The sequence below is a fragment of the Cimex lectularius genome, unplaced genomic scaffold (genome assembly GCF_000648675.2).
Source record: "Cimex lectularius strain Harlan isolate CLEC.00 unplaced genomic scaffold, Clec_2.1 scaffold230, whole genome shotgun sequence".
Lineage (NCBI taxonomy): Eukaryota > Metazoa > Arthropoda > Insecta > Hemiptera > Cimicidae > Cimex > Cimex lectularius.
In genome coordinates, this window is record NW_019392809.1 from 667123 (window position 1) to 687735 (window position 20613).

General features: G+C 35.6%; 1 protein-coding gene across 3 annotated transcripts in view; it reads left to right on the plus strand.

Annotated features, from left to right (window-relative positions):
• LOC106672348 (brain-specific angiogenesis inhibitor 1-associated protein 2) overlaps nt 1-20613 on the plus strand; it is a 264724-nt gene that overhangs the window by 188785 nt on the left and 55326 nt on the right. For all 3 annotated transcript variants that reach the window (XM_024228172.1, XM_024228171.1, XM_014403704.2), the window contains one exon: nt 15679-15771. In XM_024228172.1, the coding sequence (XP_024083940.1) occupies nt 15679-15771 (93 nt within the window). The remainder of the gene's footprint in view (nt 1-15678; nt 15772-20613) is intronic.

A 20613-nucleotide genomic window follows, 5' to 3' on the forward strand; every position in this document is an offset into this window, starting at 1 on the left:
TTAGATATACAAAAATATCATCAAACGACATATAATTAACTTAATTAGTTAGTGATGACTGATGAGGTATGAAGATTGAGCTTTTCTTACTCCGAGAACTTTTAAAATATTTCTGGCGGTCAATTTTCTTGGTAAAATTGGAAAAACCATTAAGGTTTAACTGACGGTACTCAAGAGATCATCTTCGTGCTTAGGTGGTTAATAAAACGACCTAAATCGCAACCGATATGGGGACCATCTGCACGATATGGTGCCTTACAGGGCATACTTCAACTTAATACCAAATGATTTATTCCGGCTAAGTCCGAAGCCTACAATACTGTTGTAAGCTCACCAGTCTCATTGAAATTCTTTAAGTAACGGAATTGGTGCAGTGATCTGCCTCATTTATCGATCAAATTTCTTTAGTAGAAGAAGCAGAATTAGGAAGTGCTGTATTTACAGTATCGTAAAAACATGCAAACAAAAAGGTTTAAAAAATACGTTTATACAATTAAAATAAATTATACATAATTTTGCCCTTGAGGCACGGATAACATCCTACTGCCAAGTTGACTATGCTGAGTACAAAAAAGATGAATTGAATACACCCCTACAGTTGAAAATTAAATGTCGTTACAAATTCTTTATGCCGCTTTCAATGGATTAAAAACTAAAATAACGTCTCGCTAGTTAGACCATTTAAATAATTAACTAATCCTCTGATAATATAAATTTGCTTAAATATTTAAATCTAATTTTTCCTATAATTGGGCACTCAGGATGATTGTCCTTTATATTAATGTTTCACAAGGAACACTTAGTTAAAATTTCTGCAACTCTCCATATTTTAAAACTTAAGTTATAAAAATAAACTATTATTACCATTTTTTACAAAGACTGTGACTGGAGTAGTTAATTTGTAATTTTGAACATTTAAATTTTTGGGAAACCTGTATGCACAACGATCACTGCTAAATTTTTACAGATTTCCAGGCTTCTTCTAAGATTCTTTCGTAAAAATTAAATTTATTAGCCACGTTTATCCACTCTTTATACCTGTAAAGTTCGTTTTTTTTACAACCACTTGAACTGTTATTATAAAAGGCAACCTATTCATACTTCGGAAGCTCAAAAGGCTTCTTTATGAAATTAAATTGCAATCATAAAATATTATGCAACAGCTCCTTCTAAGAATAAGTTTCTTAGAGGCTAATGGATTTTTATCAACAGTTTTTGGAGGAAAACAATCATTGGAAGGCATTAAATACATACAGTGGTATGTGAAGGACCAAGTTGAGACTGTAGTTCGTAATATGCATAATTAGTAACAAATGCGGTCGATTAAATTATATGTCCTTCGATACCGGAGGGAGTCGCCCCATTTCGTACAAGAGGATGTGAAGGAATTTAATGTTTCAATATTAATTATTCCACAAATTGTTGAAATAGTAACGAAAATCTTTCTTTGGCGATATAATTCCCTAAACATATAAAAAAGGTTTGTTTACGACAACAAATAGACGGTATTTATATTTTAATATAGTAATTTTTCTTCACATATCTACTATTTTCCAGGGAGAGCTATCACAGCATTTTATCATCTCTTCGGCCTATTTTCCATTTTGTCCTATTGGATATTTCAATCTATATTCCGTCAGCTTTTTCCATACCCATAAATATTTTCCCTACAAATATCTTCTTGACAATTCATTGATTTCCCTGTAATTGATTTGAATCTTAGGAATCTTTAATTTTATTTATACGCCTGTCTGTTTCACACGCGGGTTTTAACAAGATTAGAATGATTTTTCATCTCCTTATCTCTTATATAAAAATAATGATAAAGTTTGAAACATTACCGAGATAGATTGGTTTTTAATAATTCCCTTAAACCAAAGACTGTACCTACTGGAAATAGTGACTGTTTGAAGTTCAATCTCTTAGTGATCTAGAAATCTTTTTAAACAACACTTGAAATATTTTAAATGAATACTTTATCGATTTACCTATTTATCTAGTACTCAGTAGGGGCAAACAAAGTTAAGATACGCAGATTATGCGTTGAGAATAGGATGCCTTACTTTCTAGAATTTCGCTTTAACGACAAAGACAAATGTTAAGCAAGAGAAGGGCGCGTATCGAAGGGTCCGTGAATGCTGATTTGATGCAAAAGGGCTTGGAATAAGTCAAGTTAGACGGGTCAATTTAACGGTCTCTGACCAGGCAAACCACGGTTTCCCTATTTTAACCTCCCCTCTCATCGGAGATTGGACCATTTTGATATTACCGGGAAAGGTCGGTCGTTTAGACATCTTAAACGCAAAAATACTAGCAATCATTGTCATTTTTTATTATTTATTGGATAGTTGTAGTAAACAAAAACATAAGATGTAGCTATTTAAAAATTTAAACTGAGTAATCAAAAATGTTGCTATGGAAACGATGAAGAAAATGGAGTATTTCCTTCAGAAATACCTGCCCAAACCAAAACTATACCGCCTCGAATAGCTTCTCTACAGTGAAAATATTACGGGGATATATCAAATCCTCCTGTTCTTCTCTAAACCCTATTTCTGCCGTCCGAAGACCTCAAACAAAACTGTGGCTCATCTGAAAACAAGATTTTAGTCCCATTTTGCTCTGCTAAACCTACCACTAAGGGAAATATTCATACAAAGAGAAGCTAGGAAAAGCTCATTTAGGCTCCAAAACCTATCAAATTTGATGGGAACTAAAAAATTCGGCCACAAAACCATAATTAATAAAATCAGACACACATTCTTAGAAATGGAGACTGACAACATGATCCCGGAAACATTCTTTACAACATCCTATAAAGCCTCAACGGACTATAAACGAGAGGAAGAACTCAGGAGAGCATCAGATACAATGATATACAGATGGCCACAAAACAAAGGAAGGGATAGGATCTGGTGTTCAAAACACGAGCAACCTTAGAGAAGTACACTTCGGTCTTTCAAGCAGAACATTATCATGTAAAAAAATCCCATCAAAATTAGTCAGTGAATGTACCCAAAATCTCCAAAATCTGTGGAAACACAACAACCTGACGATATCTTGGGTGCCAGGACACAAACGAATTTTGGGGAACGAAAAAGCAGCCACCTTAGCCAAAGGAGGATCTGCAAGACCATTCCTAGGCCCCGAACCTACACTTGGGATAACAGAAACAAATCCTCCATCACAGAATGGATCCAAATAAAATGAAAGGAGAAGAGTATCCCTTCCAATTCCAGGGGCGCCAGACACAGTAACTTATGCTAACATTGGAGAACTCACTCTGCAGGAGAGGGCCATATTCAGAGGAGTGATAGGACTATTAACCCGACACTGGTGTCTGAGAAAACATCTAAAATGGCCATATAACGATGATTCCATCTGCCGATTATGTAATGAGGAGGAGGAAACGGCCACCCATATCATCTTCGAATGCGTCGCTCAATCGAGATTTAATCTAACAAAAAAAATTGAGGGAATGAAATTGTAGCAGCAACAGTCAAGACCTAATACTTCTGAGAAGAGGCATTGAGTCGATTGCACTGAACTAGAGAACTAGGAACGTACAAGCCAGAAGGCTGAAGTGTCTGGGGAGCTCAAGCCCCGCTTCCTAGAATCCTCAACACCATCAATCTTGATCAGACCAATTGATGAGCTTTCTTGCGAAACATTACCGAGCTGTTAAGTATCATCTCTGAGATGTATCACGATCGCGATCTGATTGAGATTGACTTCTTGAGTAACCTCCATTATCTTGGAGGGATGGAAGACCCTTCAGACAGTTGCTCTGGAAAGTTAAGCACCCCATGGCCACATACGCTTGACTCCTTCCATCTTCCAACAATGCTAATTTGCATCGCTTAAAACTATAACTAAAACAAATTTGGAACTTAAAAATGGTACAACTTCAAAAAATCCAACCATCGTTTAGAAAGAAGTTTTACAGACAAACGAACAAAGAAAGGTTTGTCTATTCAAAGATTTATTTACAAACTCCAACTGTTAACACCAGTGGGCGATTTTATCTGTTCTTTATTTACCTTTAATCCTATAAGACGAACCAGATATTGATGTAAAATAATCAGTGGAGTCCAAAAGTCCAAAAGATAATTAAAATATTAAGGGTGGCCATTTTTTTTTGCCTTTCAGTGTATAGACACTTTATCCAAAAAAATTGGTGGTTTCGTTCCTTTAGAAAAAAGCTGACCACAGATTTCGAAAAGAAGAACTTTGGAAAAACGGGATAAATTTACAAAATCGCGCTCATCACTTTAAATTAAAAGTCCCGACATACTTACAGAGGGGCTTTTTTTCAAAAACATCGCACCCCCGAGGGTTCATATAACCTCGTAGTTGAAATACCTTGTATAAAAAAAATGTTTTACGATCGTCTTCTATCATTTTAGTCTGCCCGTTCTCGCTGATTTAGTCTTTCAGAAATATTTCTTGTACTGAAGCTGTTATGCGGCTTGTAAGGTTACTGCACAAAACATAATCCCTCTGTGAAAAATGTTGAATCATGGCTGGAACTGAAAGAAAGGCCTGCGGAGTAATGAACCTGAAGTTTGTTCGTTTCCGATCGTATTCGTCTGCCTAGCCTCTATTTTTGTAGAATTTCTTCCTAATTAAGTAAAGTAATATCATAAAAGACGGCTTAACGCTGGGTGTCGCCGACGAGGGATCAAACCTCTTTAATATACATTTTTCATAATTGAGAAATGAAAAAAGAGGGAAAATTCGGGAGTTGGTGTCCGAGTGGATCGAAGTCACGATAGCTGAAGTGGTAGAGCAGCGGCGTATTTAGCCGAAGGTCGTGGGTTCCAATCCCGCCCGTCGCACTAACTTTTGCACTTCGACTAAAACCTTAAATAAAAAGATTAATTAATTGAAAGAAGTAATTTCGTCAATAGACCACTAAATATAATGGATTTTTCATAATATTTTTCAATTTAAAAAAACTATGCGCTCTGCCAGGATTCGAACCCAGGTCGTCTACCGTGGCAAATATGAGTCGAACACCTCTACCAGTCGGCCCGAGCGGTCCGCCCAATGAAATAAGAATAACATTCCAATTTGCCAACATCCCTCTGTCTGTCCAACCAGAATTGACATTGTATATTTCAGCCACAGACACGGCTCCCGATTTATGTAAATTAAGAATACGTTTTAAATGGTGTGGCGGTTAGTTGTGAAAGAGTTCTGACTCTCAAAACATTAGCGTCATGATAATACATTATAAAATTTACGACCATGGCCATTAACAGCTGTTCAGCTGAAACCCATTCTTTCTTTTATTTCACACGAGCTGAGAGTTTACGGGGAACATTGTCCCTAAATTGATGGTATGATATTAAAATGGGAAAAGTTTCCGAAGACGAAGCTGTTTTCATTAAGAGCTGTTAAAGATTCAAGAAGGGGTGATTCCAGGTTCCAGGTTGTTCTAAGGGCGAAGTGAGTCGAATTGCACGGGAACAGAAAGGGCATGCATATTAAACCTAGGCCGTTGAGATTACGCCTCGACTTAAACGGCCAAATCTTTTGTCTTTAAAACAAATCCCGCACCGCGGCGACTGGCTTCAAATTACTAATTAAGTTTATCGTTTAGTACCCGTTTAATTTAAACTAAATACAATGACCACTTTGCAATTATAAGCACAGCAAACGATATGCAAGTTGTTTGCAGAACCAAATATATTAAGCGATCTATAGCTTTTGGGATAAAACAGAACCGAATGTTAATTGTTCAAACTGAGAAACAGCAAATATGCTGCCGTGGAGCTGTTATGAATAAAGGCTTATTACATTCCTGCGTAAAATGAAATTATCATTGACCGATATATCTTATTCTTTAAAGGATAATTGTTATTAGTGGGCGCCGGCGGCCGCAACGCTCATCGCGCTCATCAACGTAGGGTAAAGGTCCGGGGACACGATATACTTATAAATTTGTTTTTTCAAAAACACCGGCGCCTAGAGGGTTCATATGACCCCTACCCTTACAAACCCTCGAAAAAAATCACATATAAAATGTGATCACAGTACGTTTTTTCACACAGCACCAAAACTATCGCCAGCTCTGCACCCTGAGGGCTCATGCCGACGTTGGCACTAAGTGTGAGGGATTAAGGGACAAGGAGGCCTCGAGGTCATCGTTGATTAAGGCGACGTGAGGTCTCGAGAAGTAGGGTTAGGATGAATCGAGAAGCTTTAAAGCCGAGAATGGTCAGTTCATTGCAAAATGAAATGTTGAGGTAGTTGTGGATAGTAAGATTATTGACGTAGCAAAAAGCTTTAAGCCGGGAACACACTTACCCGATGCAATGCCATGCGGCGCTACCCGACGCCATGTCATGTTTTGGTAGGGTGTGCACATCTATGCAAAGTCAAGCGTACGTCACGTACAGTCACACAGCGTGTATCACAATAATCACTATCATCATCGCAAGCCTCTTTTGTTCTTAATGCATTATTTTGAGCAAAACCATGTAATAAATTAATAGTTAAATTTTATGAGCACAACCATGTAATAAATTGTAAGTGTGCACTTGGTAAGTGTGTTCCCGGCTTTAACGATTTGTCTTAGGACAGACATTTGATTGGATGGATTGAATGCGCTGGTTGTTACATGCTTCGCAGAACCCCGAAGTTCCACTCCGTATCTCCAAAGTTGTTGCAGTAAATTATTGTTAAGTTTAGTTTAGTAATGATGATCAACACTTAATTCTCCTGTGAGGATGCCACGTCAGTCTGCTGTCTAGTCATAGTATTTGCCTTGAATTGAAGTCGGTATCTTTTTCACTGGGAGCCAAGACTGGCTATTTTTCTTCATTCAGTTTTGTCCTCTACTTTTTGCACTAAGCTCAAGGTGTTCTTGGATGTGGGAGGTAGCTTGGATAGGATAGCAGCACAGACGATATAAATGGTGGGACCAAGAACCCCTTGTGAGTCGCCGGCTTGTATCGGTCTTAATGACTTTTTTTTACATTTTGTCATTTTTTGAACAATTTAAAATTTGTTTTGTTGTTGCGTCAAAAAATCCTGTAAAATGATGGGTCAGGATGTATAGGGTCGTATTAGAAATTTTGAATTGGGCTTGGGGTACCCTTTTACCCCCCCCCCAAAAAAAAAAGAAATTTGAAATTAGTCTAAAAAGTATTAAACACGTACTTTTGATAGCGTCATTGGTTCAAGAGAAATTCAGACGGACCATCTAAAAACGACACCGGGTGTCGGTGGCCGCAACGGTTTAGGCGTTGACACGGCGCTCATCACTGTAAGGTAAAGGTCCCGGGTTCGAATCCAGCGGCCCTACATTCGAACCCGACAACTTACAAATGGGCTTTTTTCAAAAACACCGGCACCCTGAGGGTTTATATGACCTCTTCTGTTGCGAACCCTCGTAAAATAAATAAATAAATAAAAGACACCACGTATAGTGCAGTTTTGTAGGCTAAAGTATTATACAAATGTGATATATAAAAAGGAACAACTAAAGGAAAAACCATAATGACAAACGGCATAAAAACCTCATTACCTACATTGAAAATAAAAAGCTTGTAAGTGCACCGTTTTGGCCCGCAGATCAGCCGTACAATTTATTATCTTAGTCCGAGTGATCTTCATATTCAGCATTATTCCCTTTTGAAGGCACCCCATCGGAACTGAAAATTGAGTGACCAGATTTGAGGGTCGCTTGTTGGAAAGCTTTTTGTTTTAGGGGGTTGTACTGGACGAGTACGAGCTACCCCAACAAGCGGGCCGACTCCACTTGGATTTCCCTTGGCGACACTTCCACCGTATCCCGATGGAGCGATGTCCCAATTTTTACCCTTCCCCCAGTTAGGACTATATTCCGCCTCCCATCCAAGCCATCCGTTCATTTCGATAGTTTCCAACAGTAACGCTCGTTCACGAAAGTATATACCGATTATTACATTTTAGCAGACGTGAATATTCGTTTCTCTTGCTTGATATGAGACTAATTAGCTAAAATTCGAGTAAGACCGAAGCAAGTCTCTTTACTTATGTAATTATAAGTACTTCTAATTCGTACGTTCACCTGGCCTTCTAAATTGCGAAAGTCACATTTATTTATTATAAAAAAGTGATAAACTGTTTAGTGTTTAATTTATAATAATTTAATGTGATTGTTTGATAGTGTTTAATACCTGTGAAAGAAAGAGAGTGTTATCCCATTTGTAACTTTGGAGTAAGAAAAACTGTAAACCATTCCTAAACCATAGCTTTTAATGGTTAACATAATTGAATACATAATGAATAATTGAATGAATTTTAAAAAAATCATAACGATTTATTGTCTAAAAATAGAATTGAATGCGTATTTTTCTTTCATTTTTTATGTTTTTATTTTCTTTTGCATTAAACAGTTTACCATATTTTTGAAATCAATAAATATGCGTTTCATCAATTTGGAAGGACACTTGAGATTCACTAAAGAAATCCTTATATTTTACCTATATAACTATTCTTCTTTAGTAGCAAAATGAATAAATTTTTTTTAAACACACAAACATTTGTTAGTAACTGAACTGCTCAAAAATTAATAGGGATATTTGTAATATACTTTCATTCTATTATGTTATTGTTAGTTGGAGAAACCAAAATAGAAAATACAAACCAAAAACAAACAAATGTTAATCCTCATTTTTAGTAACCGATTTAATTAAGAATAGTAAACATGAAGATTTTGTAAGCAAGACCTTTTCTCGTCTTTTATCCATTTTAACCCAGTCTTTAACCATGGAAAGACATCATCTTGAACCGGAAGTTCGCAACATTATTTTGAGAATGAGCCATCGAGGTGACCGCCAAGTGGATATCGCAGAGCAATGTCTCCCGGGCTTTAACCCGATTCCGAGAGACTGGCCTTGTAGTGGAACTCAGCGCATTATGACGCTGAGGGAGGACAGAAATACTGCCATTCCTGCAAGACGGGACCCTTTCCATTGTGCCCGCCAGATCCTAAATGAAGTTCAAGATGTTTAGCAAGCCCTTTATCAACACAAACGATTCGTAATCGTATGCCACTTTGAGAGGACCTGCAGCAACCAGCAACTCAGAAGAATATTGCCACGAGCCCAATGAATCGTTGGTATATCGAATATAAACAAAAGGGGGAGGGAGGACTGGGCCTCTGCCCTCAAGTGTGAGAGAGTCCCGAGGAATAAGGAATTACAGAATTGAGTACCCTTGATTAATTATATTTGTTTCATTTTATTTGCTTTGGTGAAATGGACGTATTTGACTTTGCTTATTATTATTTAAAGTCAGTATATTAGTTTAATTTTAAACCATTAGTTTAGTTTTAATTCATTATTTGATGTTGGGATTGTTGGGATTTTGAGTTGAATGAAGGCATAATGATTGAAAGTTTCCTTGTTTTATTTTATTTATTAATGCAAGGTTGATTTTATAGTAAACGTCGTTACTATTTTGGTAACGGTAGTTACAATATAGTGCAGTGAGTTTTTTTACGCCAATGTAAACATTTTTATGATTAGTCAATGATTTTTATGAATAGTCAATAAGAAATCATATAATCATTATCTTAAATTCATCATTTTAAAGAATTGTGAAAACGGAAAATTTGTAAGGATCAAGACGCTGGAGGGAGAATCAGGTCATTTTCAGCAAGACGTCGCAAAAACAGTCAGTCCCTGGGTTTCAACCTGTACGCACGAACGTACATCAGCTGTCTCCAGTCAGTCGCTTCCTGGTTTCCGACGGGTACGAACGAACGCACCTTTGACTTCGTCCGGCGAGTCCCAGACTCCAATCAAGATAAACACAAAATTATCATCTGATCATCACTGTCGTGAGTCGACAACAAGACGTACGAACGTCCTTATTCTTTTTCTTCTCAACATTGTCATTTTGTGTATCAACTTATCTCTCTCTATATACCTATATTTCTTCTTGTTAACTTTGTTTGTTTCTGGCCAGATTTTAGTTTCCGTATTTATATCATAAATTGTGAATTAATAAATTTTATTACCAAACGAATTATTAAAATTTTTATCCATTAAATCCTTTACGCAACAGCCGGCAATTATCCCTGGTAGCGCCGTACTTGGAGGGTAGATATCCAATACTTACTCCCGCCGGCGTCTACGAAACAGAGCTCTAGAACAGAACACCAATTGAATAATGCTATGTTTACGCGTTCCAATTGCGTTTCTGTCTGTATAGTGATAGCAGGTGCCGAAGAGTCAACAAATAACGGGGGATGCGTACAATGCCCCAGATCTTGATCTCTTCAGTGCAGTTTGTAGGAGGCGGTGTAATGTTCTAGGCTGGGATTTACACTGGAGGACGAAATGGACTCCATAGGCAACCTTACCGCAGTCCGTTATGACCAATGATATGGAGGAATACATCCCTCTAAAGAGGGATCTCATTGACATGGATTTTGGATTTCTGGATAACAACGCCAGACCTCTAGAGGCAGAGATGTTCATCAATGTTGAGGAATTTCCCATCTGTCAATTCTCCCATTGTCTCCAGACCTCAATCCCATTGAGCAGATGTAGGATGCTTTGCAGAGAAGGCTTTTCGAAATTGACCTTCAACAACTGAGTGCAGCGTTGCAACATCTATGGAGTGAAATTCCTTATGAAATTAGTGACAATCTTATTTAAGAATTATCGTATCTAATAAACAAAATTATGCAATGTAATTGATTTCCATTCAATAAAAAATATTATAATTTCTGATGCAACTCATAATAAAACTGAAATAAAAATAGGGAAAGTAAATACTGCAAAATTGGCAGTATCCCTATTCATTTTTGAACGGTACATTATCGAACACCAAAAACCAGTAGCATTAAAAATAAATATGATTTAGTGCTAGTGGTCGAAACGATATTAAATAAATATAAAATCCATTAGGATTAGAAGACAGATATTTTGTCATTTGAGAGCAGAGGTCAGTGACATCAATGAGCTATGGGTCCCTGGGCATTCGGGAGGCAATGACAGGCCAAAAAAGGAGCCAACATAAGGCCAGAATCTAGAGCCCAAACCCACCCGCAAGACTTATAAAGGAATTACCTGGGGGTAGCAGCAACAGAACCGTGATTCTGGTAGGACCTCTGATAGGGCACTGCCGCCTAGAAGGCAGGTACAGAAGAAACAATGTACATTTACTGCCAGGAAGAAGAGGAGACCGCAGAACAAGTTTTGTATTTATGTGAGGATTTATGAAGGTTACATTCCTGCAACTAGGAGAGGAAAAGCCTTGCTAAGTCTTGGAGGTTGATTAATAACCTGAAGCAAGCCAGTGATTTATAACATTAAAGGTATACAATAGATCTACTCACAACCTGAGTAGATATGTAGAAGGCTTTCTGGCCACCTCTTTTATCCCTATTCCCATGGCACAATTTATTGCAAAGATATAGGCTTGGATGATCGACGAGAGTGTCAACGAGTTGTAAGCAGATAGTTTTCACTTTTATCATAGTACAATTTTAGATCGATTTGCGAAATAAATCTGTGGACACACAGGAATAAAAATATAATTTGTGAAAGCCAGAATTACAAACCTTTTATGGCGTGTTTATAACCGTACATGAACGTTCGTACAGTTGATGGGTTTCGTACCTAAAAATCAATTTATTATATTATTTACCTAATAGTAATCATAATATTGTATTTGTATTTAAATATAATTTTCATTTTCTCTCTTTATCTCATTTTCTTTCTATCCCGATAGTGAAAAGTTTTTTAATTTTCGATTCCTATTTTAGCCGACTTTTTATTAAGATGTGGTCAAATTATGGTTATAAAAGGACATAGGGGATTTTCCGAAAGAGTCCCCTGGCCCCTTTCTTTTAGGACTGGGCCTTGCCGAGAATTGAGAGGCAATAAGAAGGGACAGAGGTCGTATTTATCCAAAGCAATACCAGGGAGGATCAGCCTTTCTCGGTCCCTACCCGGTCAATGTAATGTTCCACTTAGGAAGCTCCCTCTTCCGACACACATTCACCCCCCTGTGAAGAAAAAGAGGTGAACTTGTATTTATTGCAAAGTAACTTTTTCCCTCTAAAAGGCACGGCGAAATAACTATTTCCCGCTAGAGAAATATCGATAGGTTTTTTAAATCTTTTTAACCGATTATCCGCTTTACGAGAAAGAGAACATGTTAGAATGTTCGGATGATTCCAAAGCGTTCAGGAATCTAATCAACTCTTGCCATGGCTTTTTTTATCGCCGATGGGCGTCAAACCTACCGGAAAAGCTGCAGTTCCTTCGACGTTTTCCCAATACAGTTCCCGCTCCAATTTTCTTATAGCCTAAAAAAATCGGTTTATTATATCGCCGCAGTTTATAATAATTCTAATACGGAAATTAATTAACAGTAGACGATGGTTGAAACAAATTAATATAGACGACAAAGATTTTGTGCTACCTACTACGCTACTACTTTCTAATCTTCCTCACTTTTACTTAACAACACGGCGGCCGAAAAACAGAAACTATTTTAACAGGATTTCAGAAGTGTTAACAAATAAAAGAAAAGAGGTTTAACAATTATATTTGATTTTTTAAAACGTGATTTTGAGGAAGTTTTAATGTCATAACTGTTGCTACATCATTGTATCCTTGTTGTTTTTAATTTATGACTTCCTTAATTTTAAAACAGGTGGTTAACGATCCTATCTTTTAGGCAGCAACATTTAATTAAACCCATTTGTCAGTGGAACGCGGACCGGTAAAAATAAATAAATAATACCAATTGTTTTAAGCCGTGAAAAGTTCCTTGGGCCCTTCTCGGGGAGAAGTCGGAAGGTGATGGATTAGCTCCGAAAGCGGAAGAGACGCATCAATCAGACGCCGGCGAGCGAACGACGCGGCGATTTGTTTCAATTCACTTCACAGGGGATAAGTGTGAGGGGGTCGAGTTTCTGAATTACCACCCCTTGGCCTTTTTGAGGATATTGGACCCGGCATCCATCAACAGTCTTACATCCGGATAAAGTTTCTCTACTAGTAACACATCTCTCATCCGTGTCATTTAAAATCTATGCTTTCCAAAGATTAAAGTTGAATAAACCGAATTTCATTTTTTTATTACTTCGGGATCAATTGAAAGCAAAAGATTTATAAGAAAAGTTATAATAAAGTTATCAATTCGTAGAATATGTTACAATTTGAAGTTGTTCGCAGTTTGTTTCCGTCTATGGATTATACTGCTTAAACCCCCCCCCCCCGCCCCCGACAAATGTATATGGGAATTTATGTAATTATTTGAACTTTCATAACTACATTCAGATAATATCTTCATTTTCGTCCAAAAACGGAAAGGTTTATCACTAAACTGTAATAAAGAAAGCAGTAAATAATAAGATTATGCCATTCATGTTTAGTGGTCTAATTGACCACATTAACAATTTCAATTAATTATTCTTTTTATGTACGATCTTGGCTCAGATAAAAAAGTTAGTGTCACGAGCGGGACGCGAACCTACTATCTTCGGCTCAATACCCACCTGTTCTAACCACTTGAGCTATCGTGCCTTCGACCTAGTCGGGCACCAACTTCCCATCTCAACCTACAACCTTCGCATTTTACCTCATTTTGCCACTTTTCCCGCTCGTGGCACTAACTTTTTCATCTGAGCCAAGATCGTACATAAAAAGGACAATTAACTGAAATACGATTAGGATTGAGTATTTAATCCAAGCAAAAATTACGATTTCGGACTGCTTTTCGAATTGGCGAGAGAAAAAAAATCGATCTGACTACTGATAAACTACTGCAATTTTTCACGATTTCGACAATTTTTTTCGTAGAGATGATGCTTAATAAACCATTAATTCAAACCTTCACACCGCTACAATTTTTTTTCTTTAAGTGATTTATGTTGTAAGTATGAGCAAAAAGTTTTAAATACAAATCCTGGTTGATTATCATCCGTTTTCTCGTGTTTTTATTTATTTCAGAGTTCCTCGTTGAAGATAGCGGAAAACCCAAACACGTTTGAGCAACATCAAAAACCCACGTGTGTAGACGACCCAATGCCGGTTCAACAAAACAGTTATTTACGCACCAATAATAAATAATAAATACCAAATGACTAGACATTCTTAAATGAAATCTACTAAAATAGAATTGTATTCCAACAAATATATCAATAATAGAATATAATTCTTTCAAACCTCCTTCCGAAACCCTTCCAGTTACGTTTATTTTTCCAAAACTATTGTGTATACGAAAATCTGGAGAGAAATTTGACGCTATTGTATTAAGGTCAATACTGAATAAGTGATCCTAACATAAGAATTGGTTGTCACAATTAAAAATTGTTCCAAAGAAGGGATCGGCCCAACCTAGACTTTTAAAGCCCAGGTCCTACAGGCTATCCATCGATCGGTCTGACTATATAGCCAGATACCTTGTTTAAATATTATTATCTTTCAATAATTAAGAACAATAAAATTGATATTTGTGAACCCGCTAAATTTTAAAGAAATAGAACTTTTAAATTTAGAAAAAACGAAGAATTTTAAATTTGATTTTTATAATGATTTATTAATGAATTTAGAAATTGTACAGATGTAGATGTAGATATAATTTCAGGGTGTAGTATACTGGGCCCTTTAAGAGCTATTGTATTCCCCGTGTTCTGCCTAAAGCACATCGGTGAGTCCTATTTCATGAAGAAACTTGATTAATAGGCCCGGTTTCAATGGTTGAAGCTCTTCTATGGTCACATTATACATCCAAAAACATTTCCTCCTGCGGGCTAGAGTAGCTCTGCAGTTTGTTAGTAGAAGTGTTGGTATCTCTTTGCAGAATCTGCATGTGCCATGTTGGATTATTCCAATCTTCTTTAAGTGTCCGTTTAACTTGCAGTGTCCTGTTAGGAATCCTATTAGGATTCGCAGTTTATTCCTACCAGAAAATATACAACGAAAGAATATAACTTTTACCAAGAATAATAAAGTAATTAAAAGAAAATATTATTTTTAATAACTGAACATTTTCTTCATTGAAATCTAACTGTTTAACGATCACAGTGAATTTAAGAGTGTACTCACTAGACCAATTAAATTCATTAATTGAAGTGTGTCGAGATGTTTCACGCGCGAGGCTTGATTAATTGGCCTTTCTGTTACACTGAGTCCAAAGGTGTGTAAATTATATCAACATTGAGGAGGATTGTCTCACACAGGGACAACAATTGTAATTTAAAAAAAATTTAGCATAAAAATTTGGACATAAAACGTGTGGTTCGAGCATAATTTTGTTTTTCTATTTCTTGTTGTCGATAGCTAACTATTGTTAATATTATTTAACTTTCCATTGTAACACAAATTGCAATGTAAACAATTAGTGACTTTTATATTGTCCGTTTGTCAAGTGAACATGCATAAATGTTTTAATGATGTATAAAATTGCCGTTGAGTTTGCGTTGACGAAGTTGGATGAGCTGAAGCTTCCTAAAATGGAGGTCGGAATCTCTCGATTTTCCAAACCGTACGAATCTCATAAATGTTAACAGTGCGAAACTGTGGTGGGACTGGCGGTCGACAGAGCCGAGGACACAACATTTTCACAACGAATTTTAGCAACCGTTATAATTCAACGGTTTCAGACCCGATGATGTTACTGAACCTTTTTCTATCTAACTGAACTTCTATTTGATTTCAGGTGCGGCTGCGGCGTCTCGAATCTACGTGGAGGCGATAACCAAGTTGGCAAGGCAATCGCAACAAGGGACATGGGGCGGATCCTCGGATATCGGTGAGTCCAGTTCCGAAGGTTCTTCTCAATCGTTTCGACATCGGACGATAACGATTAGTCAAGCGAGCATTCACTTATGATTGACGTTCGAATAATTCGACGTGTAACGGGCATCTCTGAATTCGATCCCGGGTCAAACGATGTTGTGTTCGTTGATGACTCTTTTCACTTCAGATAGCGATTATTGACAACTCGCCGATTGTTGTGCTTCATCCTTCTGTCTGACTCTATTTACCGTGTTGATAATTCTTTTAAATAATCTTTTTTTTTGTACGCAGTATAATTAAAAATAATTATTTATCTAAACTAAAAACCTTAATTAATTAAAAATAATGAAATTCTAACTCAAGAATGAAGCACGGTGTCTTCAACATTTTAAGAGTCGCAAAAGACAACAAAATTATTTAAATTTTAAAAAAACAATAGGCTAATTAATAATAAATAATTAGGAAAAGGAACAAGATTGACCCAATGTTGGATAATTGTCGATTAACCTTTCTGAAAAAGACTATTGCAAACTCACACATTTTTCAAAACTGATTAACATAATTGACTTTTTTTACATAATTCGGCAACAAATAGTGCCTATTAATCTGGCGGACAAATTCTAGGGCTGAACTTTTAAAAACTCCCACTGAAACTGCAAAAAAATTTCAAAATGACTACCCGACATTAAACAAGTTTTTTTATTACATCAATTTTATTGATCAAACTATGGAAAATTACAGTTGTAGCAACACCATTTTATCAGTAGACAAAAGTCTAATTCACTTAAATTTGATTAAAATTACAATTATATTAAAAAGTAAACAACATTTAAGTACATTTGACCAAGGGTTCCAAAAGTACCCAATTTCGCCAATAGTAGTCTCATTCCTTCATTAAATCAGGTCTAGGTAGTGAAACTCATAACGGATTTCAGTTCAATTATTATATTAATATTAATTTTTAATCACGTCAATCTGGTTTTATTACCGACCGGTTATTATACGACCAGTATATGGACCTCCCAATTTTTAACAGCTACAGTGAAAAAAAAATTTATGAACTAACCAAAATTAAAAAGGATTTCGAAAATACCAACAGAGACGCGGAGATAAGGGTAAGAAACATGTGTATTCTATGCAAAGGGAAATATTTTTTTGGAAACTTTGAGAAAGAGAGTAATGGAGGAAAACATCAAGAAGAGAATAATGGAGCATCTAATGGGCAGGAAGAAGACACCAAAGAAGACTGGAAATCCTCACGAACCGATGGCGAGTTCAATAAAACGACCAGGACATAGTAGAGATCAAAGTGACCAAAATGGGAACCCAAACCACAAAAACGGGACATTAAGGCATTATATTACAATGTTAGAGGTTTAAAGAAAAAAAAATAGGCCAAAACTTCTTAGATTTTGTGTGAAATTGAGATATTATTTCTTGGAACTTTTGTTGTAGAAAAAGATACAGAAAATTTTAAAACAATGTTTCATGAATTTGATACTGTGTAAGTGTATTTAAAAAAACAAATTTTGGAAGAGTAAATGAGGGGAGTCAGATAGCAATGAAAAAAGGAAATTCCAGAATAATTAAATTCACTAATTTCGTGGTCCGCTTGACCAATTAATATATTACAATTAATTAAGATTTTTAGTTGAGATAAATAATGTCGTGTAATCGGTAACTTCCCATCTCCGAGAATCCAATCCGATTACAAGGCATTTTATATGCAGTATTTAATTAACGTTAATGAATGATTATTTAGATGATGATCGTGAGATGCAGTCCCCCAAACGATCTCTAAATAATCAATAAATTATATGAAATGAAAGAATTACCAATGGGGTTTCGATTATCCCCACTTTGTGCTGAAACATTCATGGATAATTTTTAAAAAATTCTTTTCAAATCAAACAACAAAAATAATTTAATCTGTTCTTTTTTTGAAATCGCTATGTAGACTATTTTATATAAACAGTAGGGAACACTAGAGGATCTAAAAGAATTCCGCCAACTAATTAATTCTCTACATCGTAATATACATTTTACATTGGAAATTAACAAATATGGTTCTTTAAAGTTTTTAGACTGAAAACTGTCCATAGTAAACAACCTAATCGAAATAGACGTATATAGACAACTCACAACTACAGACACCATTATATCAGCGGATTCTTTTCACCCATGGACACAAAAAGCTGCGAGTTCCATTAAAACTCCCTTTAACACCTGCTAACTACAAAAAAGAATTACAAACTATTAAAACCCTACCATAAAAGTATGGATATCAAGAAATATTTATTGATAGGTTGCTAATTAAAAGAATAAAACATTAATTTTTAAAGAGGCTACAATTAAACTCAACCACCCCATCACAAATGAACTATCAGAAAAAGTAGGTAAAATTTTTAAACAACAAGGTTTAGAGTATCTTTTGGAGGTACAAGTTCCCTTAGAAACATCCTCTCAAAGCCTAATGACAAAGTTGACAACTTGTCAAAAAGAGTGGTTTACCTATAAAGCGGTACAGAAATTAAAACGATAGTGAAAGAACACTTGCATAAATCGAACAAATTTTCGGAATTTAAGGACCATCTAAATGAGAGCAAACACAACTTATATTTAAATTTAAATACAACAGTGTTACATAGTTTCAACAAAGGGAGGGAACTAGATTGGTTTGAGAAATTGAAATAAAAAATATAAAACTGAACATGGAGATAAATGCATTAATAATATAATAGATTTTGATTTACCTCCTATTTTAAATATGTCCCTAAATAATACTAAATTAAGAAACAAATAATTACAATAATAATTTAATCAATTACTTTTTGTTTTATTATTTTATTTTTAATTTATTAATGTTTGGAGTCAGAGCTTTATAGCACTCAGAAGAGATATAGCTAACCTAAGATAGAAGGTTTGGATGTTAGGGCGTGAAATGACCTTAGCCGTTAAAACGCCCTTAAAAATTAATAATAATAATAATAATAATAATTTATTAATATATTATTAATGTATCGTTTTGATTTTAAATGTTTTAATCAATTAATAATTCTTTTGTTGCATTATTTATTAATATAAATTTTATTGTGTTTTAATTCCCTTTTTCCGCGTTGGCGGGGAATCGGCGGGTTCACTTTTACAATGAACGAGAGATTTCAAGCTGATGATAGCTGATGATGAGCTACAAGCTTGAAATCCGGATCGTTGAAAACAACTAACTCTGAGTAAGAACTATCTTTTGGTCAAGATTCAACAACATACTCACTCCTCCATTTATCTTTTCTACGGACTGCTGTCATGATGGCGAAAATGTTCTTATAATAAAGAAATATCCATGCTGAAAAATATTGTTCAACAACCTGTATGTAATGTATGTATGTATTAATGCATTAATCAGTTGTAAGGAATTTGAAAAAAGCATCAGCTCGGTAGACGGATTCAATCCATGTCTTGTGTGTTTTGGGTAAACACTTTAATGCCATCCATATCCAATACAATACGTTAAATTAGTACATATAAATAATAATTATATTTATTAAAAATTGTTCTAAACGTTACCACGCGATTATACACAGTGAAGTGTAGATTTTATTATAGAATATCAAACTTATAATAGAAATGCGCTATTTACATCACTTGACTTTTCCACCTATCGGGTGTTTGTCTTTGTATTGTTGCATGGAGGTCAATAATTTTATAGATTGTTTTTCCACGTTAAATATTCCATAAGGGATGACGGGAAGTCAGAGATTCTTACGTTTCCATTTGCGGTTGCAAGTTGCGTCGTGCAACAAGGGCCGAGTTTAGTCAAAAGGCGGTTTTGGAAGGATGACGAACCGCCGGAGGGTCGGGGTGTGGCTAAAGGCCTTGTTCTACACGGTTTTGTGGCTCGAAGCCATTTCCACCTGCACTCGGACGGACTGACTACCTTTTCCCCTTACCGCCGAATCGGCAATATATCCTCCTTTATCCCATAACCAGAAAATCCTGTTCAAATAACTGTGATTTATTCAAATTCGACCGGATCGATGGGATTGTTTGAAGGGCTGATCCAGAATGAAAAATTGCCTTGTAATGTAGTTTTATATTTCATAAGACAATGTTAAAGTATGAAATTTCTTTTTTCATACCAACTTAACATTTCTTTCAATCGTCAAAACAAATTTCGTCAGACGTCACGTTTTCCTTAATATTTTAACGTTTTTAATCGCGCCGCCTGCGTAAAAAATAGGTATAAATATGTATGTATAAAATAACTTTATTGCTTATAAAACTTTTTAAGCTTTTCCAACGTTTAATTATTTTTTTGGTAGAAGCATTGCGAAGCTCCTTCCGCCTCCTCCTCAGTACATTTTTTCTAAAATTTGTATTAATCAACAATAATAAAAGACATTATTAAACGTGAATAATATTTTATAAACCAACTTATGTTTTACATTTTGAGTATCAACAAACTACTGGTTTTTATTTCAACGATAAGTCGATTTTTTTTCTTATGGAGGACATATTATTTGATTTTTTATGCATTATTTTTAGTCATTTGTTCCGCTCTTTTTTTTTTTCAAATTATTATCCCTAAATATGCTAATAATTTCTGATGTTGGTTGCATATCTTTTCTTTTAGTAGATTTATAATTTTAAATTCTTTTTATGAAATATACTATCACATATAATAAACATGTATTAAGTGGGATGTTTAGCGTCTGAAAAACAGCGGGTTTTCCTTGTGTTCTGGTCTTTCACGCGTATTTTGTTTTAAATAAAGCCATTTGAGTTCTCGTTTAAAATAGTTTCAAAATCGAGTGGTGTATAAAATTTCAATACCATGTAGCTAATAGCTTCCTACAGA